The sequence below is a fragment of the Epinephelus lanceolatus genome, chromosome 11 (assembly GCF_041903045.1).
Source record: "Epinephelus lanceolatus isolate andai-2023 chromosome 11, ASM4190304v1, whole genome shotgun sequence".
In the NCBI taxonomy this organism is placed as follows: Eukaryota; Metazoa; Chordata; class Actinopteri; order Perciformes; family Serranidae; genus Epinephelus; species Epinephelus lanceolatus.
In genome coordinates, this window is record NC_135744.1 from 40,719,114 (window position 1) to 40,743,662 (window position 24,549).

At 41.6% G+C, this 24,549-nt stretch overlaps 1 protein-coding gene across 3 annotated transcripts in view; it reads left to right on the forward strand.

Moving 5' to 3' along the window:
- The window catches only part of LOC117268507 (rho GTPase-activating protein 7), a 187,480-nt gene that overhangs the window by 129,144 nt on the left and 33,787 nt on the right, over positions 1 to 24,549 (forward strand). For all 3 annotated transcript variants that reach the window (XM_033645035.2, XM_033645044.2, XM_033645053.2), the window contains exons 2-8: positions 9,759 to 9,830; positions 9,949 to 10,030; positions 14,619 to 14,682; positions 15,890 to 16,509; positions 16,873 to 17,086; positions 18,356 to 18,760; positions 21,108 to 21,487. In XM_033645035.2, coding sequence (XP_033500926.1) covers positions 9,759 to 9,830; positions 9,949 to 10,030; positions 14,619 to 14,682; positions 15,890 to 16,509; positions 16,873 to 17,086; positions 18,356 to 18,760; positions 21,108 to 21,487 — 1,837 coding nt within the window. The remainder of the gene's footprint in view (positions 1 to 9,758; positions 9,831 to 9,948; positions 10,031 to 14,618; positions 14,683 to 15,889; positions 16,510 to 16,872; positions 17,087 to 18,355; positions 18,761 to 21,107; positions 21,488 to 24,549) is intronic.

Consider the following 24,549-nt stretch of genomic DNA (forward strand, 5'->3'; position numbering starts at 1 on the left):
TTTGCAGTCGGAGGTGTCCTGTTAACAGTTTTATAGATGTGTGTTTGTAGTGAAAATTCTGTCTTGGCTGGAGGGGATATTCGAGTTGCACTGGCCAACAGGCCAAACTGGCAACACGCCTCACTATGATGCATCCATCCAGAGCTGGCTGCTGGTATTTGAGCTATAAGCAAATGCTAGGGTACTGTGGGGCCAAATGACAGCCAGGGGAGAGAGACAGAGACGGACAGAGAGGGTGAAAACAGTAAGATATCATAATGATAGATGCACATTGTGTAAGCAAACGCACTTGTGTTTCCATCTGGTCAGACCACCTATGAAGTACTGTTCATGGCTTGTTGGCTCAGGCGTACTCTCAGACCTTTGTACTTTGTTAAATACTTGTAGCCATTTGTAGATGTGTGTGTTGTATCTGCAGCCTCAAGTTTTAATGCACAGTGCATCATTTTACACAAAGCGTTTTAAGTCATTAATTATTTAAATCTTCCTTTCCAGTAATGATTGACCGTTTGTGCTTTTGCATGAGACTTTTTTCATCTTGTAGCAAAGGATTATTACAGGATGTCAGATTGTCTGGACAGAAGGCAAATTTCCCCCGTCCTGGTCCATCAGAAAAGTTGCATTAAGCACACAGCAAGTCACAGAGTAGAGTTTTAGTATTCGCCCCTTCAGCCCTTCGTGACCACAGACATCTTAAACTTCCCCTTGCGGAGCTGACTGGACTGACAGGGGAATACCATCAGAGAAACAGTGAATAGGAGGAGGGAAACATTGTTCACCATTTTGACAGCTGACATACCTCTGATCTTCAACCACACCTCTGCGAGACACTCAGGGGTCTCCCTGAAATGCAAGCAGAGCAGTGGCTGCACTTTATCCCCCCACCAGCTACGCTGGGTGTTTAGTGAGGCGTAAAAGTGGTGTGAAAGCCCTCATACGTCAGTTCAATGTTGGACTTTGAAGGAATGAGGCTGCTCAGAAATATGGCTGATTGTGTGAGACGGGGGGAGAAAGCTGAGCTTGTTTGGCGTTCGTTTTTTGCAGATTTGGTTGGACACAGACGGTCAGACAGACATGCAGCTGAATGAAGGGTCAAACTGCATCATACTGTTTAGTGTGCGATGAGATGCCTTGACTCTCATTTGCTTCCACTTAAAGAGCCAGTGTGACATTTTGTGGGGAAAATAATTTTGTTTTCTTAGAGATAAATAATTAGATTGATTTCATTCTCATGCCTGTTCGGTAAAAATGAAGCTTCAGCCAGCAGCCAGTTAGCTTACCATAAAGATGGGAAAAAGTGGTCAAGAACGACGGAGCAAACTGTAATCAGTCTCAAGAGAAAAAGAATATGTCAAAACGGAATTTCAGATCCATGTTGATTATGTTACATTCTCCTCTCACACATTTAGCCGTCTTTCTCTCGTGAAGGAATTTGTAGCAATTGCCCTGACAAAAAAAAAAAAAAAAAAAACCTGAAATCCTAAATGTCGCATATTTCTTGTGAGCAGAAATTCTGTGAGTCCATGTCAAAGCTTTGGTGTCCAGACGAGCATAAACACCCAAACACAAACGGTCCGACGTCTCAGCATCCAGGAGTGCGCTGTCCAGCTTCCTGGCGCTAGCAGGGCGGAGCTGCCCTAATCACACATCCAAATCTCTTATCAGAGTCCAGAGGGGCCAAATCACAACTTCCTCAGAGGCAGAGTCATTTATTTGGAAAAGGAAGAGGCCATTGCCTTGTGTGGGCATACAGTAGCGCAGGAGATACCATCTCTTACGTAAATGCTGAGCAGAGGGGCTCCTGAACAAGGCAGTTACAGCCGATGACCAAACGTACAAGCAGAGTTTGCAGTTTATTGTTGTTTCTGGCAGGTTTGGAGTGTTTTGTTTCAGCTGGACTCCTAATTCATGTGGTAATTAGCCTGTGGCTTTCTTCTTGTTTCTCTGAGAGTGGAATGTGTTTACGTCACCTTTGTTTCTCCACGTCTCACTGGAATGACTTATTGTCACCAAGACCGAGCGCCATATTCAGACTGTGTAACAGTGTTTCCGTATTGTTAGCTCGTTTCTGTGGGGGGTGGGGGAAGGGCATGGCAGGGGTTGATTTTGTACTCAATCACTAGTGAAGCATCCGGCTGCTGTAAGTATTTGAAGGGACAGTTCACCCCGAAATCAAAAACGCATATTTGTTCTCTCACCTGTAGCGCTATTTATCAATCTAGGCTGTTTTGGTGTGAGTTTCCGAGTGTTGGAGATGTCAGCTATAGAGATGTGGACCTGTTCTCAAATATAATAGAACTACATGGCAGTTTATACATACCTTACAAAATGAGGTATCTTGATTTTAGGAAGGTTTCCCCAACTTAAAATGGGCAGCCACATTTCCTGTTTCCCCGTATCAAAGGGCATTATCACCAAGTTTACTTAACTCAAATGGAGGTGGTGTTTAATTAAGTGAAAACAAATAATTTAGGAAACCATTAAGACTTATTGTTTGCAAGTTAGGCTATTAGATGTGTAAGCTGTGCTCTGACAACTGAAATGATGATTTGCTGATTGTTTTCCACAAGCTAGCCAAGGGGCAGCTCATTACTCTGTTTTCCCTTTTTGTCCACTCCTTGCTTCAAACTAAAATTCAAATAACCCTGACAACAGTCTCCGATTAATTGTACTGTTGTATATCTGATTATGTAACTTTTAAAAAAAAATTCCAGCTGTTTTTGGAAATGTGGAATGTGAGTTGGCATACTTCAAGTAAATTAAATATTTGTGTGTAAGTAGGAACAAATGGGCTTTGGGCTACGGCTGCACAGTTATTAAACAGTAAAATATTATCAAAATCAAAATATATGGCAAAGGAGCTGCAATTTTTCCACAACACGTCACAACACATCATTATAAATGAAGCATTGTGGTGCCACAGAGATGCCCCGGCCTACGAATCCTATTTCAGACATAAGGGGACATGTCTGTCAGGTACAGACCTCAGCAAAAATCACATAATCATTTTAATGTTTTTTAAATTACCATTCCCACTTAAAGCTGCCCTGTGGAGTTTCTACATATAAACCAATGTCCGTTACATTACAGCCACTGCCAAACGAGTTATTAGGATGATCATTGAACGCATCTCCACCACACAACAGTCTCTGGTTTGCTTAGAAGCGCTATTGCCTCTCAGGAGCAACATTCCTGTGCTGTCGCACAGGAAACGACGCATTTGATGTAGAGTTCAAAGAGCGCATGCGCAGTTGGAAATGTCGGAGACGATGAGGCTAGCAGAGGAGTTACTGAAAGATGTCTAAAAACCCAAAGAAACGGCGCAGGAAAGCTTCCGAAGCCTCTGGAGCTGGTCCCAGAAAAAAGGCAAAACGAAAGAGTGACAAATGCAGAAATCAAACCAGAGTAAAGCCCGTTTCACACAGAGCGCGCAAAGCGCAGACCTCCACCGACGAACCCATTCATTGTGTTTGTGCTACCGCAGCACAAGAGCGCACTGCTCTGCCACCGAGCTGTCTGTATATTTGCTCATAGCAAATAAAATAACGAAAATTATTGGGTGGTAAATAGGTGTGTCATTTAGCTTTAGCTCTGACCTCTGGATAAATAAAGCAAAAAGCTAATGTTAGCAATTTGAAGAGTGATGGACGAGACTGAGGCTGCAAGGTTATACGTCTGTGGACATCCACTAACAGCTTATCAACTAGTGTCAAAATACACATTCATGCAGCATAATATAAACGAAAAAAACAAAAAACATTGCCATTAGTTACCTCATCCGACGAATCCATCTTATTTTCCTTTTTTTTTCCCTACTTCGCCAGTTACCTGGTCAGGAAAACTACTGTTATTGGGGGGGGTCGGGGGGGGGGGGTGCAGTGCGGGAGCTTCACTCATATTGCCGACGTCATCCACCGGCGCACACTGACTGTTATTGTTGCAGTACTCGGAAAAACACGGCAGATGGCACAAATGGGCAAAACTCCACAGGGCAGCTTTAAGTCTCGACTCATATCGCACTATCTGTCGTGCAGCCCGACCTTGGGCTGGCAGCCAAAGACAAGATGGGGAAATCATAGAGTAAATCGGTATAAATGGCAAAGCAAAACATGAAAGAGGTGAATCAAATCTTAAGTCTGAAATCCAAACCGTGTTCTGCCCAGAAGTGAGCTACTGGACCATTGGACCATTGGATCGTTTCTTACCTCTTTGGTGTAACAGACGATCTTTGGGTGATCACAGACAGAACACTGGGTGCAGTTTACCTGTCTTAGCTTCCTGGATTTCTGTGTTTTCGTGCTGTAATGTTTCATTTTGGAGCGTCCAAGTTGTAAAGATGCCAAGTGCAGCTTTAGCATCCAGACATCTTGCAGCATGTGAGGAATGAAAGAAAACAAACTTTTGTTTTGGGGCTTTCTCTTTTGATCCACGTTCGACTGACTCAGAATTCTGACACATTCATATCTCACTTCTACCTACAATGCAACTCCAAGGACTCAAGGACTTCCAAGATAATTCTAAAAATGATAATCATTCACTTTCCCCGCTAAGATTTTTCCCCGCAGGCTTTAGGACTGCAACCTCAAACATTTTCAACAGAAGCTCCTTCTCTGAGCTCTGAGCCTCGGTTGCCTTAGAGCAGAATTTTATACCTATTTAAAGTGGAAAACTGGTTTAAATGTCAAGAGCTTTTAACTTGTGACCCTCAAGGTTGCAGAATGACAGGCTGTATTTTTCAGTGCTAGCGACGGATAGAGACAGTGCTCGGAGTGGTGTCAGCATTGAAAAAGTGGTGTGGGTGTCTCGCTAAGTTCAGGGCTCTAACTCTGGTAGATACACATATCCCTGGATTTACAGATCCTCTAGCGGACATGCGAGACCGCCACTCTGCAAGCACACTTGATCCCTTTTCTATCTCAAATGTCACATCTCCATCGTGACGCCAGAAAATGGGCTCTGCACTCGGATGTTTAACAAGCAGCAGGACATTTGAAGGGTCAGGGTAAACATAGTCATGGTAATTCCTCTGCATTTTACCATTCAGTCTTTAATTTCTTTGCCCGTTTCTCGCTTTAAGTCAGTTTACTTCTGTCTTCCCCTTCTGTCATTTTAATGATTGCGACATTTGCTGAATTTCCCCCGAGTGTTTACATATCTGGGGCATCTGCTTTGTGTCGTGCCGTTCTCCTGATCCCAGGGTGTCTGGGGAAACAGCGAGACCACTTCATAAGCCAAGTTTTCATCCTACTGTCAAGTGAATTTTCGAAAAAACTTTTGAAAAGTCAGAAAAAAATGAAGCGTGAATTAGGTGCCTTTCCTTCATCTCGGCTGAAGTGAATAAGTAGGCAGTAAAGAACACAAGCACCAGACAAGAAGTGTTTGAAGACGCGATCCGTCACGGGCAAACTGCTGTTGTTGTTCTTTAGTGGAGACTAATGTCGGCCATATTTCATGCTGTCTGAATATGAAAACAAGAAATGCCCTTGGCAGTATTCAAACCGAGATGGGCCTCTTCTGCACGGAGAGAGAGAGAGCAGGTTTAACATTTCAGGGAGGGTTGTGGTGGACAAATATTTTGAGACCTCTCTGAAAATCCAAATCCTCTTCTGGGCTGTGCAACCAGACTGAGAAAATCATTTTTCTTATTGTAAACAACCCGGATCAACAAAACGTTTTTATGCTTCATGCCACAATGTTTTCTTTTCCACTCAGCCTTTTCTAATACTTAGCATCAGAGTCTCCACAAAAACGCTTTCTGCAGTGGAGCTGATGTGTTGCTTGTGTGTGTCAGTGTGTGCACAGGTATTCTGGAGTACATCTCTTTAATGTTGTTTGAAGAGACGAAGTAGGCGTGTAATCATGTGTACTTATTTGTGTTTCTTGTCTAAGTGTGTACTCATCATCCGCGTATGTCAAACATCTTATCAAGTGTAGATGTGTTGCTTTTAATTGGTGATAAAATGGCTGCCACTCTGACTTAAAGAAGCACAGAGAGGCGATAATTAAATAATTTAATCCTGCAACCATGGTCCTGAAGTTGCTTTACAAAGCTGCAAACATTTTTAATAGGCTACCAGAGCAGGCGTCACCGTTACAAATACTTTTCAAAAATAAGGACTTAAATATTAATTTTTCTTCACGTGGGAAAGAAAATTTGAAAGATTGAGTAAATACACCAGAGTCACATGACAGTACAATTTATGAGCAGATTTAGATTCATTCAATCATTCATTTTCTGTAACCGCTCATCCTATTCGGGGTCGTGGGGGGGTGGAGCCTATCCCAGCTGACATTGGGCGAGAGGCAGGGTTCACCCTGGACAGGTCACCAGACTATCACAGGGCTGACCCAGACTATGCTCATGCTCACATTCACACCTAAGGTTTAGATCGCAGGCAATAAAAACATTAACAATAATGAAATGTTAATGATAAGACTATGTTTGCACCTTTGCCCCTGCCTCCATTTCTGCACGACACTTTGTCCCTGACAATAGCATCGGAGAAGAAGACTAACAAAGGATAGTTTTTTTATGGCACAGTTCAGCCCAGTTAAATCTAAAATGATTTTTCAGCTATTGTGCATGACTTTCCATTTTTCAAGGCTGGATAAAACTACTTGAAGCACACAAGTCAGAACAAAAACAGAGGATATGCTACACTGAATATATAAAATAATATTAATTTCAGTTTCTACTTTAAATGATAATATGATAATAATCTTTATTTATGAAGCGCTCTTCAAAACAGAGTTACAAAGTGCTTTACATGTCGGTAATTAAAAGAGACAAGACATCTTTCAAAAGAACTGATAAAACACTTTGGTGTCTAAAAATTGAAGAAATAAAAGACAGATTAAATGAACTAAAAACTCAAGTAAACTCAGATAAAAGGAAGTTTTAAGAAGGGATTTAAGAGAGATCACCGACTTGGCCGACCAGATTTCCTCAGGCAGACTGTTTCAGAGCCTCGGGGCCCTGACAGCAAACACTCTGCACCCTTTAGTTTTTTGGACTGACCTCTGGAACATACAGAAGACATCCGCCCGGGAACTGCCCATTGGTTCGACATCCCATTGTTCCGACCATATTAAACCCATTGTTCCGAAGTCCGTTCCGAAATCATCATGATGCCCTGTGGTTAAGGTCTGGTTAGGTTTAGGCACAAAAACCACTTGGCTAGGGTCAGGAAACGATCATGGTGTGGGTTAAAATGAAAAAGAAAGTGACAAACACATAAGCTGTGAGCCTGCTCCGCCTCAAGCCGGTCACGGCGCACCATACGCCCGCCGCGAGCTGTTCAGCACCGCGGACAGTCGGACTAATGGGATGTCGAACCAATGACATGGACCCATCCGCCCGAGGACCTCAAAGTATGTCCTTGTCCTTGTGTGTACGGCACTAAGAGGTCAGACATATAGCTGGGATAGAGATCATGAAGAGCCATAAAAGTAACCCGCAAAATCTGAAAATCTATCCTAAAACAAACTGGGAGCCAGTGTAAAGAGGCTAAATCTCTTGGTTCTGGTTAAAAGCCTGGCAGCTGAATTCTGCACATTCTTGTGTTGATTAATAGGTTTTTGATTATTGCAAGAAAAAACGGCTGGAGGTGTGAAGAGATGAAGGTGCGTCAAATTTAGAAGTTAAAGCAGCTGTGCAGAACTTTACGTTTTTGTTGATTATAGCGCCCCCTTTGTCGTAAAATCTCGACTGCAGCCGGCATTCGGCTTCATTCGTAAAATCTCGACTGCAACCGGCAATTACTGCATGCATTTGTTTTGGAGAGCGAGAGGAAAATCATAAATGTTCTGGTGTAGCTCTGAATTTCTTATAAACTGAGGACAACTGCCTGCTGTATATTTGTGTTCATGGTCACAGTCACAGATAATTTTGTGGCGTTTGTTGTAACGTTATTAGACAAAAGCGGTTCACATTAGCTAGCGTTACATTTAGCTTGCTTATAACTTCCATGTCGTCATATATTGAAGTGAAACAACGTCTAACAAGTTGCGGTATATTCTCTAAATAAAAACAAAAATTACATACCTGTCGATTAGGAAAAGGGCCAACTCGGGATCAGTTTTAAAACCTTTCAAATCTCTCAGCTCTCTCCACTTGGTGAATGCCCAACTGAGGTTTACACGCATTTGGGCTCGAGCCCTATCACTGTCCCGTTTAGCCTTCTTCTGTTCTTCTGTTCTTTTTCTTTTAGATGGTGCTCCTTCTTTATCCGCCATGACATCGAAAGTACAACCAAGTCCTTATAGATACACCTGGTAAAACTGTTATGTGTTCAGCAATGCCTGTTGCGTACCGCTTACTCGAAGAACGATCTCTGTAAACACGGCTCTTTTTTTTCTCTCAATTTATTGGCGGATCGCAAACAACTTCCAGGTGCATACCACCACCTACTGTGCAAGAGACTACTCCCTACTACATGTCATTTAGCCTGTTTCTTAAATCCTACTCGTAAACACGGCTCCTTCTTCTTCTGTGGTTTAATGGCTGCGGTCCGACCCGAGCCAGGCTACGCTAAATAGCCATATAGAGAAAGGCTTTTTTGTCGCTGTTGGGTTCAAATAAATATGCGGATATCAAGGGGGGGTACGAACTAGGGACAGTTTTATTAATGGTAAAACATTCCGCACAGCTGCTTTAAAATGGATTGTATTTTTGAAATATTTCTAAGATGATGAAAACATAATTGCACGAGCTTTGTGACATGCTGCCCGAAACATAAATTTCTGGCAAACCAGACTCCAAGATTTCCTGCAACAGGTTTGATATTATCCAATAGGTGGCATTTGTTGTGCAACATGTTGGGGCCCGATGACCACAATCTCTGTTTTGTCTGAGTTCAGCTGAGGAAAAATGTCTGACATCCAGCTTTTAACATCAGTAAGGCAGTCATTCACACACGTCATTCCAGGGTCTGTTGATCTAACGGGATAAGAATAATAAGAACGTGAAGAAAAGAAACACAGACCTGCAGTCTGTGCAAAAGCAGCACATAGAGTATTTTCTGTTTCTGAAGTTTGGGTTTATGTAATTCTTTGCCTTTGGTGGCAGGTTTGTTTGTTCTTTCTCTTCAGCTTTCTTCTTTAACATAGCCAATAGTCCTTCAAATGTCACAGTTAATACGAAAAAGAGGATCAAATTTGGCAATGTTTGTTTTGTTAAAACTTATTTAACTGATTTGACACATCAGAGGGATGCTGCCTGTGGTGTGTGGGTTTGAAGGTTTCGTACATAATGAGAAAATCTCAGCTTTGGCACAAAGATTCCTAAAGCACAGAATGTTTACGTTATGTCCACGAGAGAAATGTTTTACAGAAAAACACTCCTTTAATTACTTTCCATGGGCACCACTAGCAAATGAGTGGCATGTGAGGACTGTGGTGTTGATCTGCCTGCTCATGGCAGCAAGCTCAGAGGGTGAAGCGAGACAAAAAGATGGAAGATAAAGAGAAGGGAAACATGAAAAAATCTCTTTTCGCTCTCTCTCAGAAGCTCCCATCTCCACACTCAGCCAATTAGCAGTAATTAAAATGGCCTCTTCCAAGAGTCACAGATAATTAATAGCCTGTATGTGCTTCCACTTTTTTCTCTCTCAATGTTTTTTCTTCCACTCAAATGCAAATGTAATTAAACTTCATAAACAGACGACTGATTAAGGGCAAATATTTGCCCTCTTAAAGCGGGTGGAGCATGAAATGATTATAATTGAATCAAATGCTGTTTTCCTTCTCGCTGTTTGCAGAGATTGAAGCCAAGGAGGCCTGTGATTGGCTGCAAGCGGCCGGCTTCCCTCAGTATGTGCAATTATTCAAAGGTAAATATGAGACTGTTAATGTAATCCACACATCCCGCAGAGTCATCTCCGAGACGATTCAAACGATGTCTTATTGTTTCATTTGTCTTGTGTGTGTGTGTGTGTGTGTGTGTGTCAGACTGCAGGTTCCCCATTGACATCGAGTGGGCGAAGCGTGATCATCACTTCCTGGATAAGGATGCCCTGGATTCTCTCTGCAGGTAACACAAGTGCACAGGAGCACCTCTGTTTTCAAATACTATACGAGAGGCTCAGATATAATGTCAACAGCTTTTACAATTCTGTGTAATTTAATACAACCACGCAGCAGTACATACAATCTTTAAGTGTTCAGTTTCTGTGGAACGCCATGGTTACTGTATGTCTGAGGGCTGAGAATGTACTTTGTACGGCTGTTGTAGTGGGATATATCATGGAGTAAGGTCTTAATGTTCCTTCATATGTGTATATATATGTACGGTGGGTACGGAAAGTATTCAGACCCCTTTAAATTTCTCACTCTTTGTTTCATTGCAGCCATTTGCTAAAATCAAAAAAGTTCATTTTATCCCTAATGAATGTACACTCAGCACCCCATCTTGACAGAAAAAAAAACAGAAATGTAGAAATTTTTGCAAATTTATTAAAAAAGAAAAACTGAAATATCACATGGTCATAAGTATTCAGACCCTTTGCTCAGTATTGAGTAGAAGCACCCTTTTGAGCTAGTACAGCCATGAGTCTTCTTGGGAATGATGCAACAAGTTTTTCACACCTGGATTTGGGGATCCTCTGCCATTCTTCCTTGCAGATCCTCCCCAGTTCTGTCAGGTTGGATGATGAACGTTGGTGGACAGCCATTTTCAGGTCTCTCCAGAGATGCTCAATTGGGTTTAGGTCAGGGCTCTGGCTGGGCCAGTCAAGAATGGTCACAGAGTTGTTCCGAAGCCACTCCTTTGTCATTTTAGCTGTGTGCTTAGGGTCATTGTCTTGTTGGAAGGTGAACCTTCGGCCCAGTCTGAGGTCCTGAGCACTCTGGAAGAGGTTTTCTTCCAGGATATCTCTGTACTTGGCCGCATTCATCTTTCCTTCAATTGCAACCAGTCGTCCTGTCCCTGCAGCTGAAAAACACCCCCATAGCATGATGCTGCCACCACCATGTTTCACTGCTGGGACTGTATTGGGCAGGTGATGAGCAGTGCCTGGTTTTCTCCACACATACCGCTTAGAATTAACGCCAAAAAGTTCAATCTTGGTCTCATCAGACCAGAGAATCTTATTTCTCATAGTCTGGGAGTCCTTCATGTGTTTTTTGGCAAACTCTATGCGGGCTTTCATATGTCTTGCACTGAGGAGAGGCTTCCGTCGGGCCACTCTGCCATAAAGCCCCGACTGGTGGAGGGCTGCAGTGATAGTTGACTTTGTGGAACTTTCTCCCATCTCCCTACTGCATCTCTGGAGTTCAGCCACAGTGATCTTTGGGTTCTTCTTTACCTCTCTCACCAAGGCTCTTCTCCCACGATTGCTCAGTTTGGCTGGACGGCCAGGTCTAGGAAGAGTTCTGGTCGTCCCAAACTTCTTCCATTTAAGGATTATGGAGGCCACTGTGCTCTTAGGAACCTTGAGTGCTGCAGAAATTCTTTTGTAACCTTGGCCAGATCTGTGCCTTGCCACAATTCTGTCTCTGAGCTCCTTGGGCAGTTCCTTCGACCTCATGATTCTCATTTGCCCTGACATGCACTGCGAGCTGTAAGGTCTTATATAGACAGGTGTGTGCCTTTCCTAATCAAGTCCAATCAGTTTAATTAAACACAGCTGGACTCGAATGAAGGAGCAGAACCATCTCAAGGAGGATCAGAAGAAATGGACAGCATGTGAGTTAAATATGGGTGTCACAGCAAAGGGTCTGAATACTTATGACCATGTGATATTTCAGTTTTTCTTTTTTAATAAATTTGCAAAAATTTCTACATTTCTGTTTTTTTCTGTCAAGATGGAGTGCTGAGTGTACATTCATGAGGAATAAAAAGAACTTTTTTGATTTTAGCAAATGGCTGCAATGAAACAAAGAGTGAAAAATTTAAAGGGGTCTGAATACTTTCCGTACCCACTGTAGATACGTACAACAGAGTTACAACTTACTAGGGCTGTACCCGACTTTGAGTTGTATGGAGCTTTATCCCTATCTTTATTCAAGAGAGTGGTCTATCAGTTTGAGAGCATTATTTATTGATTTCACGTTCAAAAACCCTGCCCTCGCACTCAAATAGCCTCTGCTTGCACTTGGATCTGCTCTGTTTCTGCTCAAACTGTGTGCTCGCACTCAGATACCATGTTGCTCGCACAGATTTCCTGCTCGAGCTTCGGCTTTTCTCCTCGCGCTCAAACTGTTTCTGTGCACTCGCGGAATTTCTGCTCTCGGATTTCTGCCCTGCGCTTGGATTTTTTTGTGTAACAACCCTGTCAAAATCCCCCAACCAATAGAATGCCAGATTTACTGTTGACCAGTGAAATGATCCCTGCCTCCTTGTGGGCGCGCTCGCTTTAGTTTTAGAGCGTCCCATCCGGGCGGGTAGTCTTTAACCAGGTTCATCCACTCCCACCCTCCAGGGCTTTATTAAATGTTCTTCCCTTGCTTTCTTTACCACTTTTGGAATAAAGGGATTGTTTACACACGTGTGCCATATATATATATATATATATATATATATATGTATATTTATATAGATATATATATATACATACATACATAGATATATATGATATATGATAAGATAATGTATAGTGAGCCGGTGACTGTTGAAAAATAACTCCCGACAGGGGAAGAGGGTGGGAGTGGATGAACCCGGTTAAAGAGTACCCGCCCGGACGGGATGCTCTAAAACTAAAGCGAGCGCGCCCACAAAGAGGCAGGGATCATATCATTGGTCAACAGTAAATCTGGCATTCTATTGGTTGGGGGATTTTGACAGGGTTGTTACACAAAAAAATCCAAATCCGAGAGCAGAAATTCCACGAGCGCACAGAAACAGTTTGAGCGCGAGGAGAAAAGCCAAAGCTCGAGCAGGAAATCTGTGCGAGCAACATGGTATCTGAGTGCGAGCACACAGGTTGAGCAGAAACAGAGCAGATCCAAGCGCAAGCAGAGGCTATTTGAGTGCGAGGGCAGGGTTTTTGAACGTGAAATCAATAAATAATGCTCTCAAACTGATAGACCACTCTCTTGAATAAAGATAGGGATAAAGCTCCATAGAGTTATGCCAGTCGAATCAGAGTTGTGTGTTTGAATATTCAACCATTTGTTCCATATAGACTTTAAAAGTTTGAGTAGTGTTCAACAGGATGTTTTGTGTGTCTGTGACATTCACCTAGGCCTAATATATTCAAGCTAACTGCGCTAACCACGGATCGGAAATGTGCAACAATAGCCTCTCTTCCTCTGGGCAGCTGCTGTGTGTCTGCAGCTGCCTGTACCAAAGAGCAGCGTGAAAGTGAAGAGCACTCACTCTGCAGTTAAATCTGGGACCAAAATGTCCCCAGAGGTAGCCTACACTGCAAACTAACTGACAAAAAACAAAAAAATGGCTGCTAAACTTAAAGCACTGAGGGGTTTCTGACCGATGATTTGAATCCCCAACTTTCAGGTGGCAGCGGTTGAACATACCATGAAATTTCATACTTGTACTTCTGAATTTTATTATCAAAGAGTCTGTACAGTTAAGAGCAATATTTGAATGTTGAGCGGCCCTGTGTCCTAGAAATTTTGTTTGTATACAACTAATTTAAAACAGCAAATTTGTTTTCAGGGAAACCAAAATGCCAAGCATATTACATTCTCTATTTTAACATGATGAGGAAATGCTGCTAATTAATGTACCTGGCAAGTTTCAAAAATGTCTCCTGACACATATTTCATTTGTTTTCTGCCAAAATACGCCGTCTTAGAATACATTATCCACTCGCAGTGACTGCAGAAATATTCTTTATTTTTATCTTTTTTCTTTACATGAAATGAAATCATGATCTTTCGCTAACCTCGACATAATCTGGCATTGTTATGTTGTGCATAATGGAATTATAAAAGCAATCTAGTTATATACAAATGGGACAGGCTTGCAGCAAGGGCTTTAGAGGATCTTTGTAAACCAAAAAAATGTTTTTTGATCTGTTAACATATTAATTTATATACACTATATATTGAAAATTCTATCCACAGTGTGATTGTTGTTATTACTGCAGATAAAACTCTAATTATATGGAGTTTGAAGCCTTCTAACTGAACTCTGTTTGAAGATGCCATATAGAGGTGTAGTCAGGGTGTGAAATTATTATGTGGTTACAGGTGCAACAGAGCAATCCTTTGATCACAGCCAGCATGATTTTTTGCCGAGTGTTACTTAACCATTGTTAAGGAAATGGAAAATAAACACTGTTTGCAGGATCATCCTGCTCCACGATCACTTACTCTGACCACAGTCTGATCTGTGGCCAATAAGATGCTCCACTAGAGCAACTTATAGCTTTAGTGTCCTGCTCACGCACACCACAGTGGTGATAATGAGAGACGGGCAAGTGCTGCTATTTCTTCAGATTCATCCTGCTGGTCCAGAGATAAAACCAGCTGCCTTCTGGTCACGAGTTTGCCTTTTAAAAGGCTTCATGGTTTTTGAAACAAAAGTCCTTGTGTGCATCAGTGTAAGAAACTCATCGCCAAATGTAAAAAAAAAAATCTGTATAACAAGCTACTGTTATTACGTGACACTGCCAGTCTTACCACCATCCTCTTTCATCTCTCTTTCCTCTTTTCAGGAGATTAAGCACTTTAAACAAATGTGTGGAAATGAGGCTGGAGCCGCGGAGATCAAAACGCAGGGTGAGTGTTGAGAGCAAACACCGAGAAACTCAAACACAGCAGGACTCTCATATCCAAGCAGCCGTAGCCGTGGGGAGCGTCACACCATGAAATCTCCTCGTTAAGCTCTTCCTTGATTTTGACTGATACCAACTGATAGGTCCTCCTCCTCCTCAGCAGTTTGTCTTTCCAAGAGAAAAGGAGAAACAAAGGCTGAAGTTAAAGAGAATTACCGCTGATTTGGGTTTTAGACACCTTGATTGACAATACCTTTGGTGTTGGACCTGATATTGTAATTTGATTACTCAGGCTTTGATTACTCAGTGTAAAGGTGGATCAGCCTTGCAAAGAAATTTCTTACTAGACACAAGCAAAACATTTTGTAAACCATTAAAATTTTTTATTATTATTACTTGGAATAATAAGGAATTATTTTCCATCCATTACATTCTTCATTATTCTGTCTTGTTTTAAGAATCTAACACTTATTTTTAGAAATTTCTTAAAACGTGTATTTGTATTAAAAAGTAATCTGACTGCACTGATAAAATAAGACTTTCAGGATAAAAAAAATGACACGTTAGGATGACTATTTTTTACAGCCTAGAGGAGGCTCTCTTCTAGCAAGTTGAAATAAATTATCCAAACAAAGATAAAACTGCTAATTGAGCCAATTTGCTTAAATTTAAGCTGTACACCAGTGATTTAGTATCACACTTCTGTAAATCAACGCAGCAGATGGCCAAAGCAAGGGTCACAAATCCTACACTTCCCATAATGCAACTCAAAAGCAGCTTTTTTTAGACTGTCCGAGCACCTACTGCAAGAGTAAACAGATCTTCATGTGTAAATTTGTTGTAGTTCCCCTTTAAGTCACACAGCTTGTCTCAATCCAGTGTAAACCCTTAATAACAAAAATCCAGCTGCGCTCTAAATTCTAAATATAATGTTGCCCACATGCTGTGGATAATGTTTATAGCTTTTGCACTGTATGAATGTTTAATGATGTTCATGCTTGTATAAATTATTGAAAACATCTTTGTGTGTTTGTGTAAATTTCAAGCCTCTGTGTGCTGAGTGCTTGTATTCTGTTTGCAGATTGTTGTGCATGCCTACGTGTCTCTCCTCTGCATATATTAGTGTCACTGCATATTCTGTTTGAATATTTGCGTGCCATATTCAAATTGTTGGAGCTCTTGTTTGTGTGTCTGAACTCTCCGTCTTGCAGGGAGATGATGGTGACGAAGAAGACTTCTGTGCCATCAGCCCCAGCTGGACCTACGACAGGCGGACACGTGGATGGCGACGCCTCGACTCCACAATGGATGTCCTTCGCTTGTCTGACAGCCCCACCGCACCCCATAATGTGTCTCTGGGTGATGTCAGCGACAGCCATGATGTCTGCTCCATCCACAGCTCCAGCAGCACTGAAAGTGAAGGCCACAACAGACACCACAAGAGTCACAGAGAGGCAGCCACCGTCACAACCACCTCCCCCAGCACCACAGACGACCAGGAGACCAGCAGGAGCTCCTCCCGCTGCTCCTCCACGAACAAGATGCCTTCTCTGGACCCTTCGTTCAGTGGACCACCTTCCCCTGGTGGCAGTGGTGGAGGATCATCCACCATGAGCCTGGAGGCTGAAGGCAGCTTCCCAGACAAACCGCCCAGGAAGAAGGGCACCAGTCTGCTGAGGAAGATGGAGAAACTGAGGCTGAGGGGAACGACTGGCTTCCTCCCTTCTGCGCACAGTGGTGGTGACAGCGGGAGTCGGACCCGGCATGCTACCAGTGGGCCGCTCCAGGTCCAGGAGGAGGAGAGGATGGAGAGGCTGCACGGCCCATCAAGGTGAGGACTGTGGTTGATTAAAGCCAAAGCAAAGACTCTGCTGTCCATCTAAATCAGATCAATCTCTGCTGCACCATGAAAACATTTTTAATTAGTTCCCTAAGTTGCAGCCAAATTAAAAAGAAAAGATTACAGCTGTGATAAAGAATTAGTGTGTATAAAAAACTAACATGATGGAAGACAATATCGCACTGATCATAAAAGAAGCAGGGAGATATCTCACTTTTGACTACTTCCTGTATCTCGACAAAGTAACATCATCTTCTTGTGGATGGAGTATTTTTTGTGCAAGAATTCTAACTACAGGTCATTCCCAGTGCTGCGGCTTTGACTGTACAGTTCTACCTTCCTAAATGTCTCCAGCCTGCAGGGTCGACCCAACAGCCGTGCATCTTCCTCGCCCTCGTCTCCTCACACCATCAGCAGCAGTAGCAGTAACAGCCACTCAGAGAGCAGCAGCACTGTTAGCACGCCCAGCCCGGTCACCAGGGTCAGGAGTAACTGCAAGCGCTCCAACAGCGGTGTCGGGGTCAGTGGTGGAATGACCCGGAACAACCAAAACCACACAGGAACAGAGGTCGGTCCAAGACATTAATCCTCTTCAACAAGTGTTATCCTTATATTGTATCACAAGAACTTGACTCTGCAATTTTGTCTATTAAAAACATGTGACTTTCTTGTCTTAAAATTGATGATGATCAATTCTTATTTTGGTGTCTAAGTTTTAATAAACTAGAGTAACAAGACTACAAGTCTGCAGCCATGCAAGCAGCTCTGTTAGGCTGTACACAGTGAGGAATTGAGCTAAATGCTAATGCTAATGCTCACATGACAATGCTAATATGTTGATGTTTAGCAGGTTTCATGTTTACCATTTTTACCATCTTAGTTTTAGCATGCTAAAATGCTAACATTTGCTAATTAGCGCCAAACACAAGTCCAGATGACGCTGATGGGAATGACATTAGTTTTACAGGTGTTTGGCCATATTTGGTCATCATTTGACCTGATGATAGCGCTCAATAAAAAGTCAGTAGTATTTTTTTATTAATAGTTACGTCCATCTTACTGTCACTGAGATCTAAACAAGCACTTTAACGAGCCAAACCTGCGTTTGTCAAACTTATGGGAAGAGAAAATGAAGGCGAACATCCATCCCAGATGATATTATCAACTTTCTGGCTAAGCTTTGGACCGTGAAGACCTTAGTTGTGTGCACTCACAGTTTTCCTGTGCAATGAGGGATTAGTAAAAACATTGCAGGTGTGCTCACTTTCAGTTTTACTTTCAGATAAAGTGTCTGCTTGTCTAAACTCAATGGTCAGGTTATCTCAGACTTTTCGGATGTATCCCCACACATCTTGCATCGTGAATCAGGGTTAGAGCCAAACCAATGAGCTGTTCTTTGGTCCCACCAAATTTCAACAGGTTTGCTTGTCAGCTAAAGACACAAACCAAGGTTTTCATAAGGCCAGGACGAAATGCACCGACAACAGAAAAGACTTTCTTAAGCAAGGTTTTAAACAAAGACGTCCAGGGTTTCTTTTTACAAGGCTACTGTACCTGCAGACCTTTTATTTATGCACAAGGACATGTTTTGCATTGAATAGAAACAGTTTTTATTTGAACCCATTCAGAGTGAATATATTTGACACTAAGGAGCCCTTACAGTGTTGGGTAATGATTGAAATTCTTAGTATTTTAATGTTCATAAATGGACATTTTGAATAATGTTGAATAAAAACAGCTTGTAATTTTCCCTCTCTTTATTCACTGATTGCTTTATACCATTCTTACCTGTTCCTTTCATTTAATTCTTCCCTCATTCGTCTATTCACCCCCTCAGGACTACAGGAACCAGATCAACAACAACAACAGCAGCCACGAGAGTCTGGTCTTCCAGATCCCCGACGGACACAAACCAGGGACCTTCCCCACCTCTCTCGCACACAAACACCCCATCCTGTCCCCCATCATCGACAACACCTCAGTCAACTGGAGGACCGGGAGCTTCCACGGTTACCGAGGGCGACTCAGTTGCCGCCATGGCACGTCGTCACTGGCCACTGGTGACCAGCATCCCTCACCTTCTTCTTCTTCCCGCGATGGGGGAGTCCGCAGTCCGCTCGCTGTGCTGGATCATCGACTGAGTATCTACGACAACGTGCCCGACGACCAGCAGCTGTCTGAAAGTGAAGGTGGCAGTGGTGGAAGTGGCAGCGATGCAGAACGGATGGCTGAGGAGTCAGAGGTGGGTCAAAACATTGTTCCTTCACTGCTATTTAATTTCATATTTAGATATTTAGATTTTTAGTTTGCTCAGGGGAGAAAAAGGTTGCATGTAAACATTATTCAGGCCTCAGCATGCTTCAATTTTTCGTAACAATTAATCAATCCTGTCCACTTTGTGCAGGTGTGAAAGAAGGCTGGGTTTGAAGTCCTCTTTTTTTCCATTCTTAACACAACTACTTCCAGCACTTTTCATAGCCGGGGGATATAACACAAGCTGCAACCTAAGGGCTGAAAAATAAAGCTAAAATTTAAAATGAGTTTCTCTAATGGCCATTTGAGGCTGGCTGTAATTACCCTGATGATTGGCACTGCTTCTGCTCTGTGCGGCCCATAGAGCAGGCGCACTACAGATTCACGCCAACTGAGTCGGCTAACTTCTGCTTTAGCTCTCTGTTAACTTGAATGGGGACAAAACAATACAGTTGTGCGGCTCTAGACTTTTCAAATGTTATTGGACCCAATGGATTTAATCCCAATAGTGCAATAAGTCATTTTGAGAGGATTTTGACACTCAGAAAAATGTATCCGCAGATTTACAGACATCTCTTTTGCCATGTAAGTCAATAGGATGAGTCTTTTTGGGCTGCAGGGCATCATGTGAAGGACCCAGAGGGTGTAATTCCACTGTTTGGCCACTAAGAAAATTGGCGTCAAAGCCTGGTGCGCTTCCTGAGAGCCTGCTAAAAGTCAATCAACCCCTTGCTCCTCCTCAGCTCCACTTTCTCATCCAAATTTGATCACTTCTGGTTCCAAAATTAAAAAAAAAAACAAAACAAAACAAAAAAAACCCATAATGGTGACAGCCAAAATGCTGAACTGGAGGCCGTTATTTTTACAGACTATGGTCTTTGAAGAGAGGCCGTACGAAAGTATGTGCCATCCCCATTTAAATGTTTTTTGCTGCAATAAATATCATCATGCCAAAGACACAGAATTATTTTCATTCTTTTTAAACAAGTCTCTCTTTTACTTTTTATTTCTAATTGTAACAGATGCATTGCAATATTAACAGGTGTTTTGACCTGCTAACAATATTCATAAAGACACATTTTTCATAACTAAAGACAGCTAATAAAAGCTGCAAAAGAAATGTCTTGTTCAGTAGTTCAGTCCTCCATCGTGCGAATCAAAAAAAATCTAAGTAGATGGTAACAATGAGGAAAGTCGTCCCAGTATATATGTGTGTGATATTACATTTACGGGGGAAACACAATGTTTAAATTGCTGGGAACAAAGCTCCTCTCTTTAACTGTAGAAACTGGTGCTACGCCAGAGTGGAGCTGTCCAGGTGCTGAACAGGTGACCTCTGTTGAAGGGTGTCTCTCCGTGGTGCTGAACTCCTGACTGTCACTATAGTGGATAAATGGGTTCAAGAGCCCAGATACACTGTGGTTATATTTTCTGTTCCACCTGGCTGTGACATTGTGTATGGAGAGGTTTGTTTCAGAATGACAGGACAGGTCAACGAGTGATGAACAGAGAATGATAACCTGGTGTGGTAATTGATGAGTCACTGTTAGGGATCAGTATTGTTATGGTTATTTTGTGTATCAAGGCTGTGAAATCCTGCCATCTGTCCCCTTCAGTGAAGGTTTTCCAGAGAGAATTAAATGCAGATTCATACATATTAAAACATAAAGTAGTTAACAGAAGGAGTCTGAAAAGCCTGAAATAATGACACAAATGAAAGTCTATGAAAACAGGTCATTCAACTGAGGATATTGATTCTATGAAGTTAAGTTCCACACAGAGTTTTCCCCATAAAGCCAGAATCATTTCGGGAGTGCTCGTATCAAATTCCATTTTAGATTAAAACTATACAACAGTCAGTTAAAATTAATCATCTTGCCTCAGATGTGTTTCTTTCTGAAGTAGAGGAGGAGCCATTTTGAGTAAAATTGGAACCCTCTTTGACAAAACTATGGCAGCCGTGGAGGCAAAAGTTGACGTATATTTTATATAAAAGTCATTAGGTAATGGCTTTTAAGAAACCTGTAATTTTTTACTTCTGATCCTTGAAGAAATGAGGAATACTTTTTCTCCGAAATTGATGTATGGCAATGAAACGCTTAATTTGCAAAATCTTAAAATCTGCTGAATCAGTCAACTGAGGAGAAAGTTAAAAAGTACTGTAGAAAACTTCCCCTACTGGCATGGTATTTAATTTTAATGATGCTGTATTGTTTTTTCTTGATTCTGAAAAGGTCATAGCCAAAAGTTCAAAGAAACATTTTGAAAAAAATGTTGCCACTCTTTGTCATATCTTTAGTTGTAGTGAAGTATTTATTTTCTTTGTCTTCTCTCAGGTGAGTCGACTGTTGGCAGGTGAGGATGTTTTCTCAGCTCTGGACAGTGTTTTGGAGAGGATCAGCGACCTCCAACAGCTTGTCACCACCTGGTCTGAAACTCTATCCGAAGACGACTGTCGGACAGGTTCCTCCTCCTCTTCTTCGTCGTCCGCCTCCACGTCTTCCTCTACTTCCTCCCAGGACTCACCTGCCCACGGCTCCTCAGCCACCTCCCCTTGCCCGTCTTCCCCCAGCCACATTCACCTGGAGGTGCAGCATCCAGAGGAGGAGGAGGAGGAGGAGGAGGAAGAAGAAGAGGAGGTGGAGGTAAAGAGCCAAGAGGAGATACCCGTAAACGGAGAGGAGCCAAAGACTGGATCACCACAACCAAGGAGCAGGTGAGAAAGTTTGGAGCGTGATACAAGAAATGAAAACAGCAATTTAACTTTTATTTATAGAGCATGTTAATATTTCACAAGCAGCACAACTCAGAGTGTTTCACAGGTGTTGGTGTAAACAGATCAGGCTCATTAAAAAGAAAGTAGGAACAGTAGGAGTGACATTTAAGTACATTGCCAAATATGATCAGCATCAAAATTCAGGTCTAAGAAATACAAGCAAATTATTGGACACTTAAAGTTGCCCTGGACCTTTTGTAAATGTAAGCCTATATATCCAGCAGAGCTCTAATAATGACAGTTATGAGGATTTATTCCCTCGGAGAGATACTGTGGGGCACTTAACGTGAAAGCAGTAACCACATGGTGAATAGTTTTGATCGCCTCTTTATAATGCTGCTTTTATATCTCTTTTTTGTTGCGTATTTGTTCACAGATATAGAGCCATAAAAAGCTATGGGGCCTCTCCTGTAATGTAAAGTCAGCTGCATCATCAGTGTATGCTGATGGATGCTTTTCTCACTTTCTGCTGAGTGTGTGTTTTACTGGCTTAGATTTGATGTAGGTGCCCAATTCTGTGTGCTGTCAGCTGTAGTGTACTCAGAGATCAATGCTATCATAGCATGCTTACATGCTAATGTTAGCAAGGTTCATTAACAGGCTGTCATTAGCATAGTAACAGTCTAACAAGCTAAAATAAATGTTAATGCTAACTGTTACATGCTAAACGTCACCATGTTAATATTCAGTATTTGTTTACATGCATGTTTTACTGGCTAACTGCTATTTATAGCTTTTAGCTGAGTGTTTACAATTAATGCTAACATAACATGCTTACAGGCTAGGGCTAGCAAGTTGCACTAACAGGCTATCATTAGCATAGTAACAGTCTCACAAGCTAAGAATAAATGTTCATGCTAAATGTTATGTGCTAAACGTCACCATGTTAATATCCAGTATGTGTTAACATGCATGTTTACTGGCTAACTGCTGTTTATAGCTTTTAGCTGAGTGTTTACAATTAATGCTAACATAACATGCTTACAGGCTAGGGCTAGCAAGTTGCACTAACAGGCTATCATTAGCATAACAACAGTCTCACAAGCTAAAATTGATGTAATGCTAAATGTTATGTGCTAAACATCAGCATGTCAATATCCAATATTTGTTAACATGCATTTACTAAGTGTGATTTATAGCTCTTATCAAATGTTAACAATTAATGCTAACATAATATACTTACATGCTAAGGTTAGCAAGTTGCACTTTGAGGTTATCGTTAGCATAGTAACAGGCACACAAGCTTAAATAAGTGTTAATGCTAAATGTTACATGTTAAACATCAGCATGTTAATAGCCAATATTTGTTAACATGCATTTTTACTTGCTAACTGCTATTTATAGCTTTTAGCTGAGGGTTTACAATTAATGCTAACATAACATGCTTACAGGCTAGGGCTAGCAAGTTGCACTAACAGGCTATCATTAGCATAGTAACAGTCTCACAAGCTAAGAATAAATGTTCATGCTAAATGTTCTAACATCAGCATGTTAATATCTACTATATGTTAGCATGCATTTTTATTTGCTAACTGCTATTTATAGCTCTTATCGAGTGTTAACAATTAATGCTAACATAACAAACTTACATGCTAAGGTTAGCAAGTTGCACTTTCAGGTTATCGTTAGCATAGTAACAGTCATACAAGCTTAAATAAATGTTAATGCTAACTGTTACATGCTAAACATCAGCATGTTAATAGCCAATATTTGTTAACATGCATGTTTACTGGCTAACTGCTATTTATAGCTCTTATCGAGTGTTAACAATTAATGCTAACCTAACATACTTACATGCTAAGGTTAGCAATTTGCACTTTGAGGTTATCATTAGCATAGTAACAGTCTCACAAGTTAAAATAAATGTTAATGCTAAATGTTACATGCTAAACATCAGCATGTTAATATTCAGTATTTGTTAACGTGCGTGGTTACTTGCTAACTGATATTTATAGCTTTTAGCTGAGTTTTAACAATAAGTGCTATGTACAGAAGTATGAGTGTTTAGTAACTATGATCATGTTATGCTGACGTGTTATGCTAAATCTTAGAATATTAGCATCCAGTAGTTGTTAAAGGAGCATTATGTAAGATGTGGGGGGATTTAGTGGCATCTAGTGGTGAGGACTGAAGATTGCAACCAGCTAAAACTTCTCCTGGTTAAAATTCCTTCAGTATTCATTGTTCAGAAGGTTTTTACCAGAAGCTGAATTTATCAACAGAGGAATTTTTCTATTCAAAACAAATCGTGATTTAAACCAGGTGAATGCATGACTAACTTGTGCTGTACTGTTCTTTGGGCAAATCTGAGTTAATCTGACACTGTTTGGCATACCGCAGAGCCCACATGGGCTCGCCTTTTTTCTCTGGTAACTTAAGTTTTTACCAGGAGCGAAACTTTACGCAGAGGACTCATCCTCTCCAAAGCAAACAGTATAAACACTGAATTAAGCAGTTTCATGTTTTAAAAAATCTATGTTTTCCTAACCATACCATCACAGAGGGGCTGTTAACTACAGTGGTCAGCATGAAATTTGTTTGTTCTGGGCTACTGTAGAAACATGGTGATGCAACATGGCAGACTGTGGACGATGACCCACTCTCTACGCAGATAAAAATGGCTCATTCTAATGTAACGGAAACACAAGCACTCTTATTTTCAGGCGATTATACACTAAAGAAAACATACTTATTAAATTATATTTCTTTTCTGCCACTATATCCCCCTAAATCCTACACACTGGACCTTTAATATGGAGGTGCTGTCTGTGAGCGTGACAACATTAAGGCAGCACTCTAAATTTAGTTGTGCTTGGAGCGGAATACTAACATAAGCATGCTTGTATGCTAATGTGAGCTTTAGGCAGGATTTAACTTGCCGTAAGCACAGGTGAGTTGAAGTACAGTGATGAAGTCACCCTTAGGTGAGGACAGCTATCTCTTATACATTAAACAGTTTTTGTTTTCTGGTGTGTAAAGACGTTACAGCCTCACATGGCAGC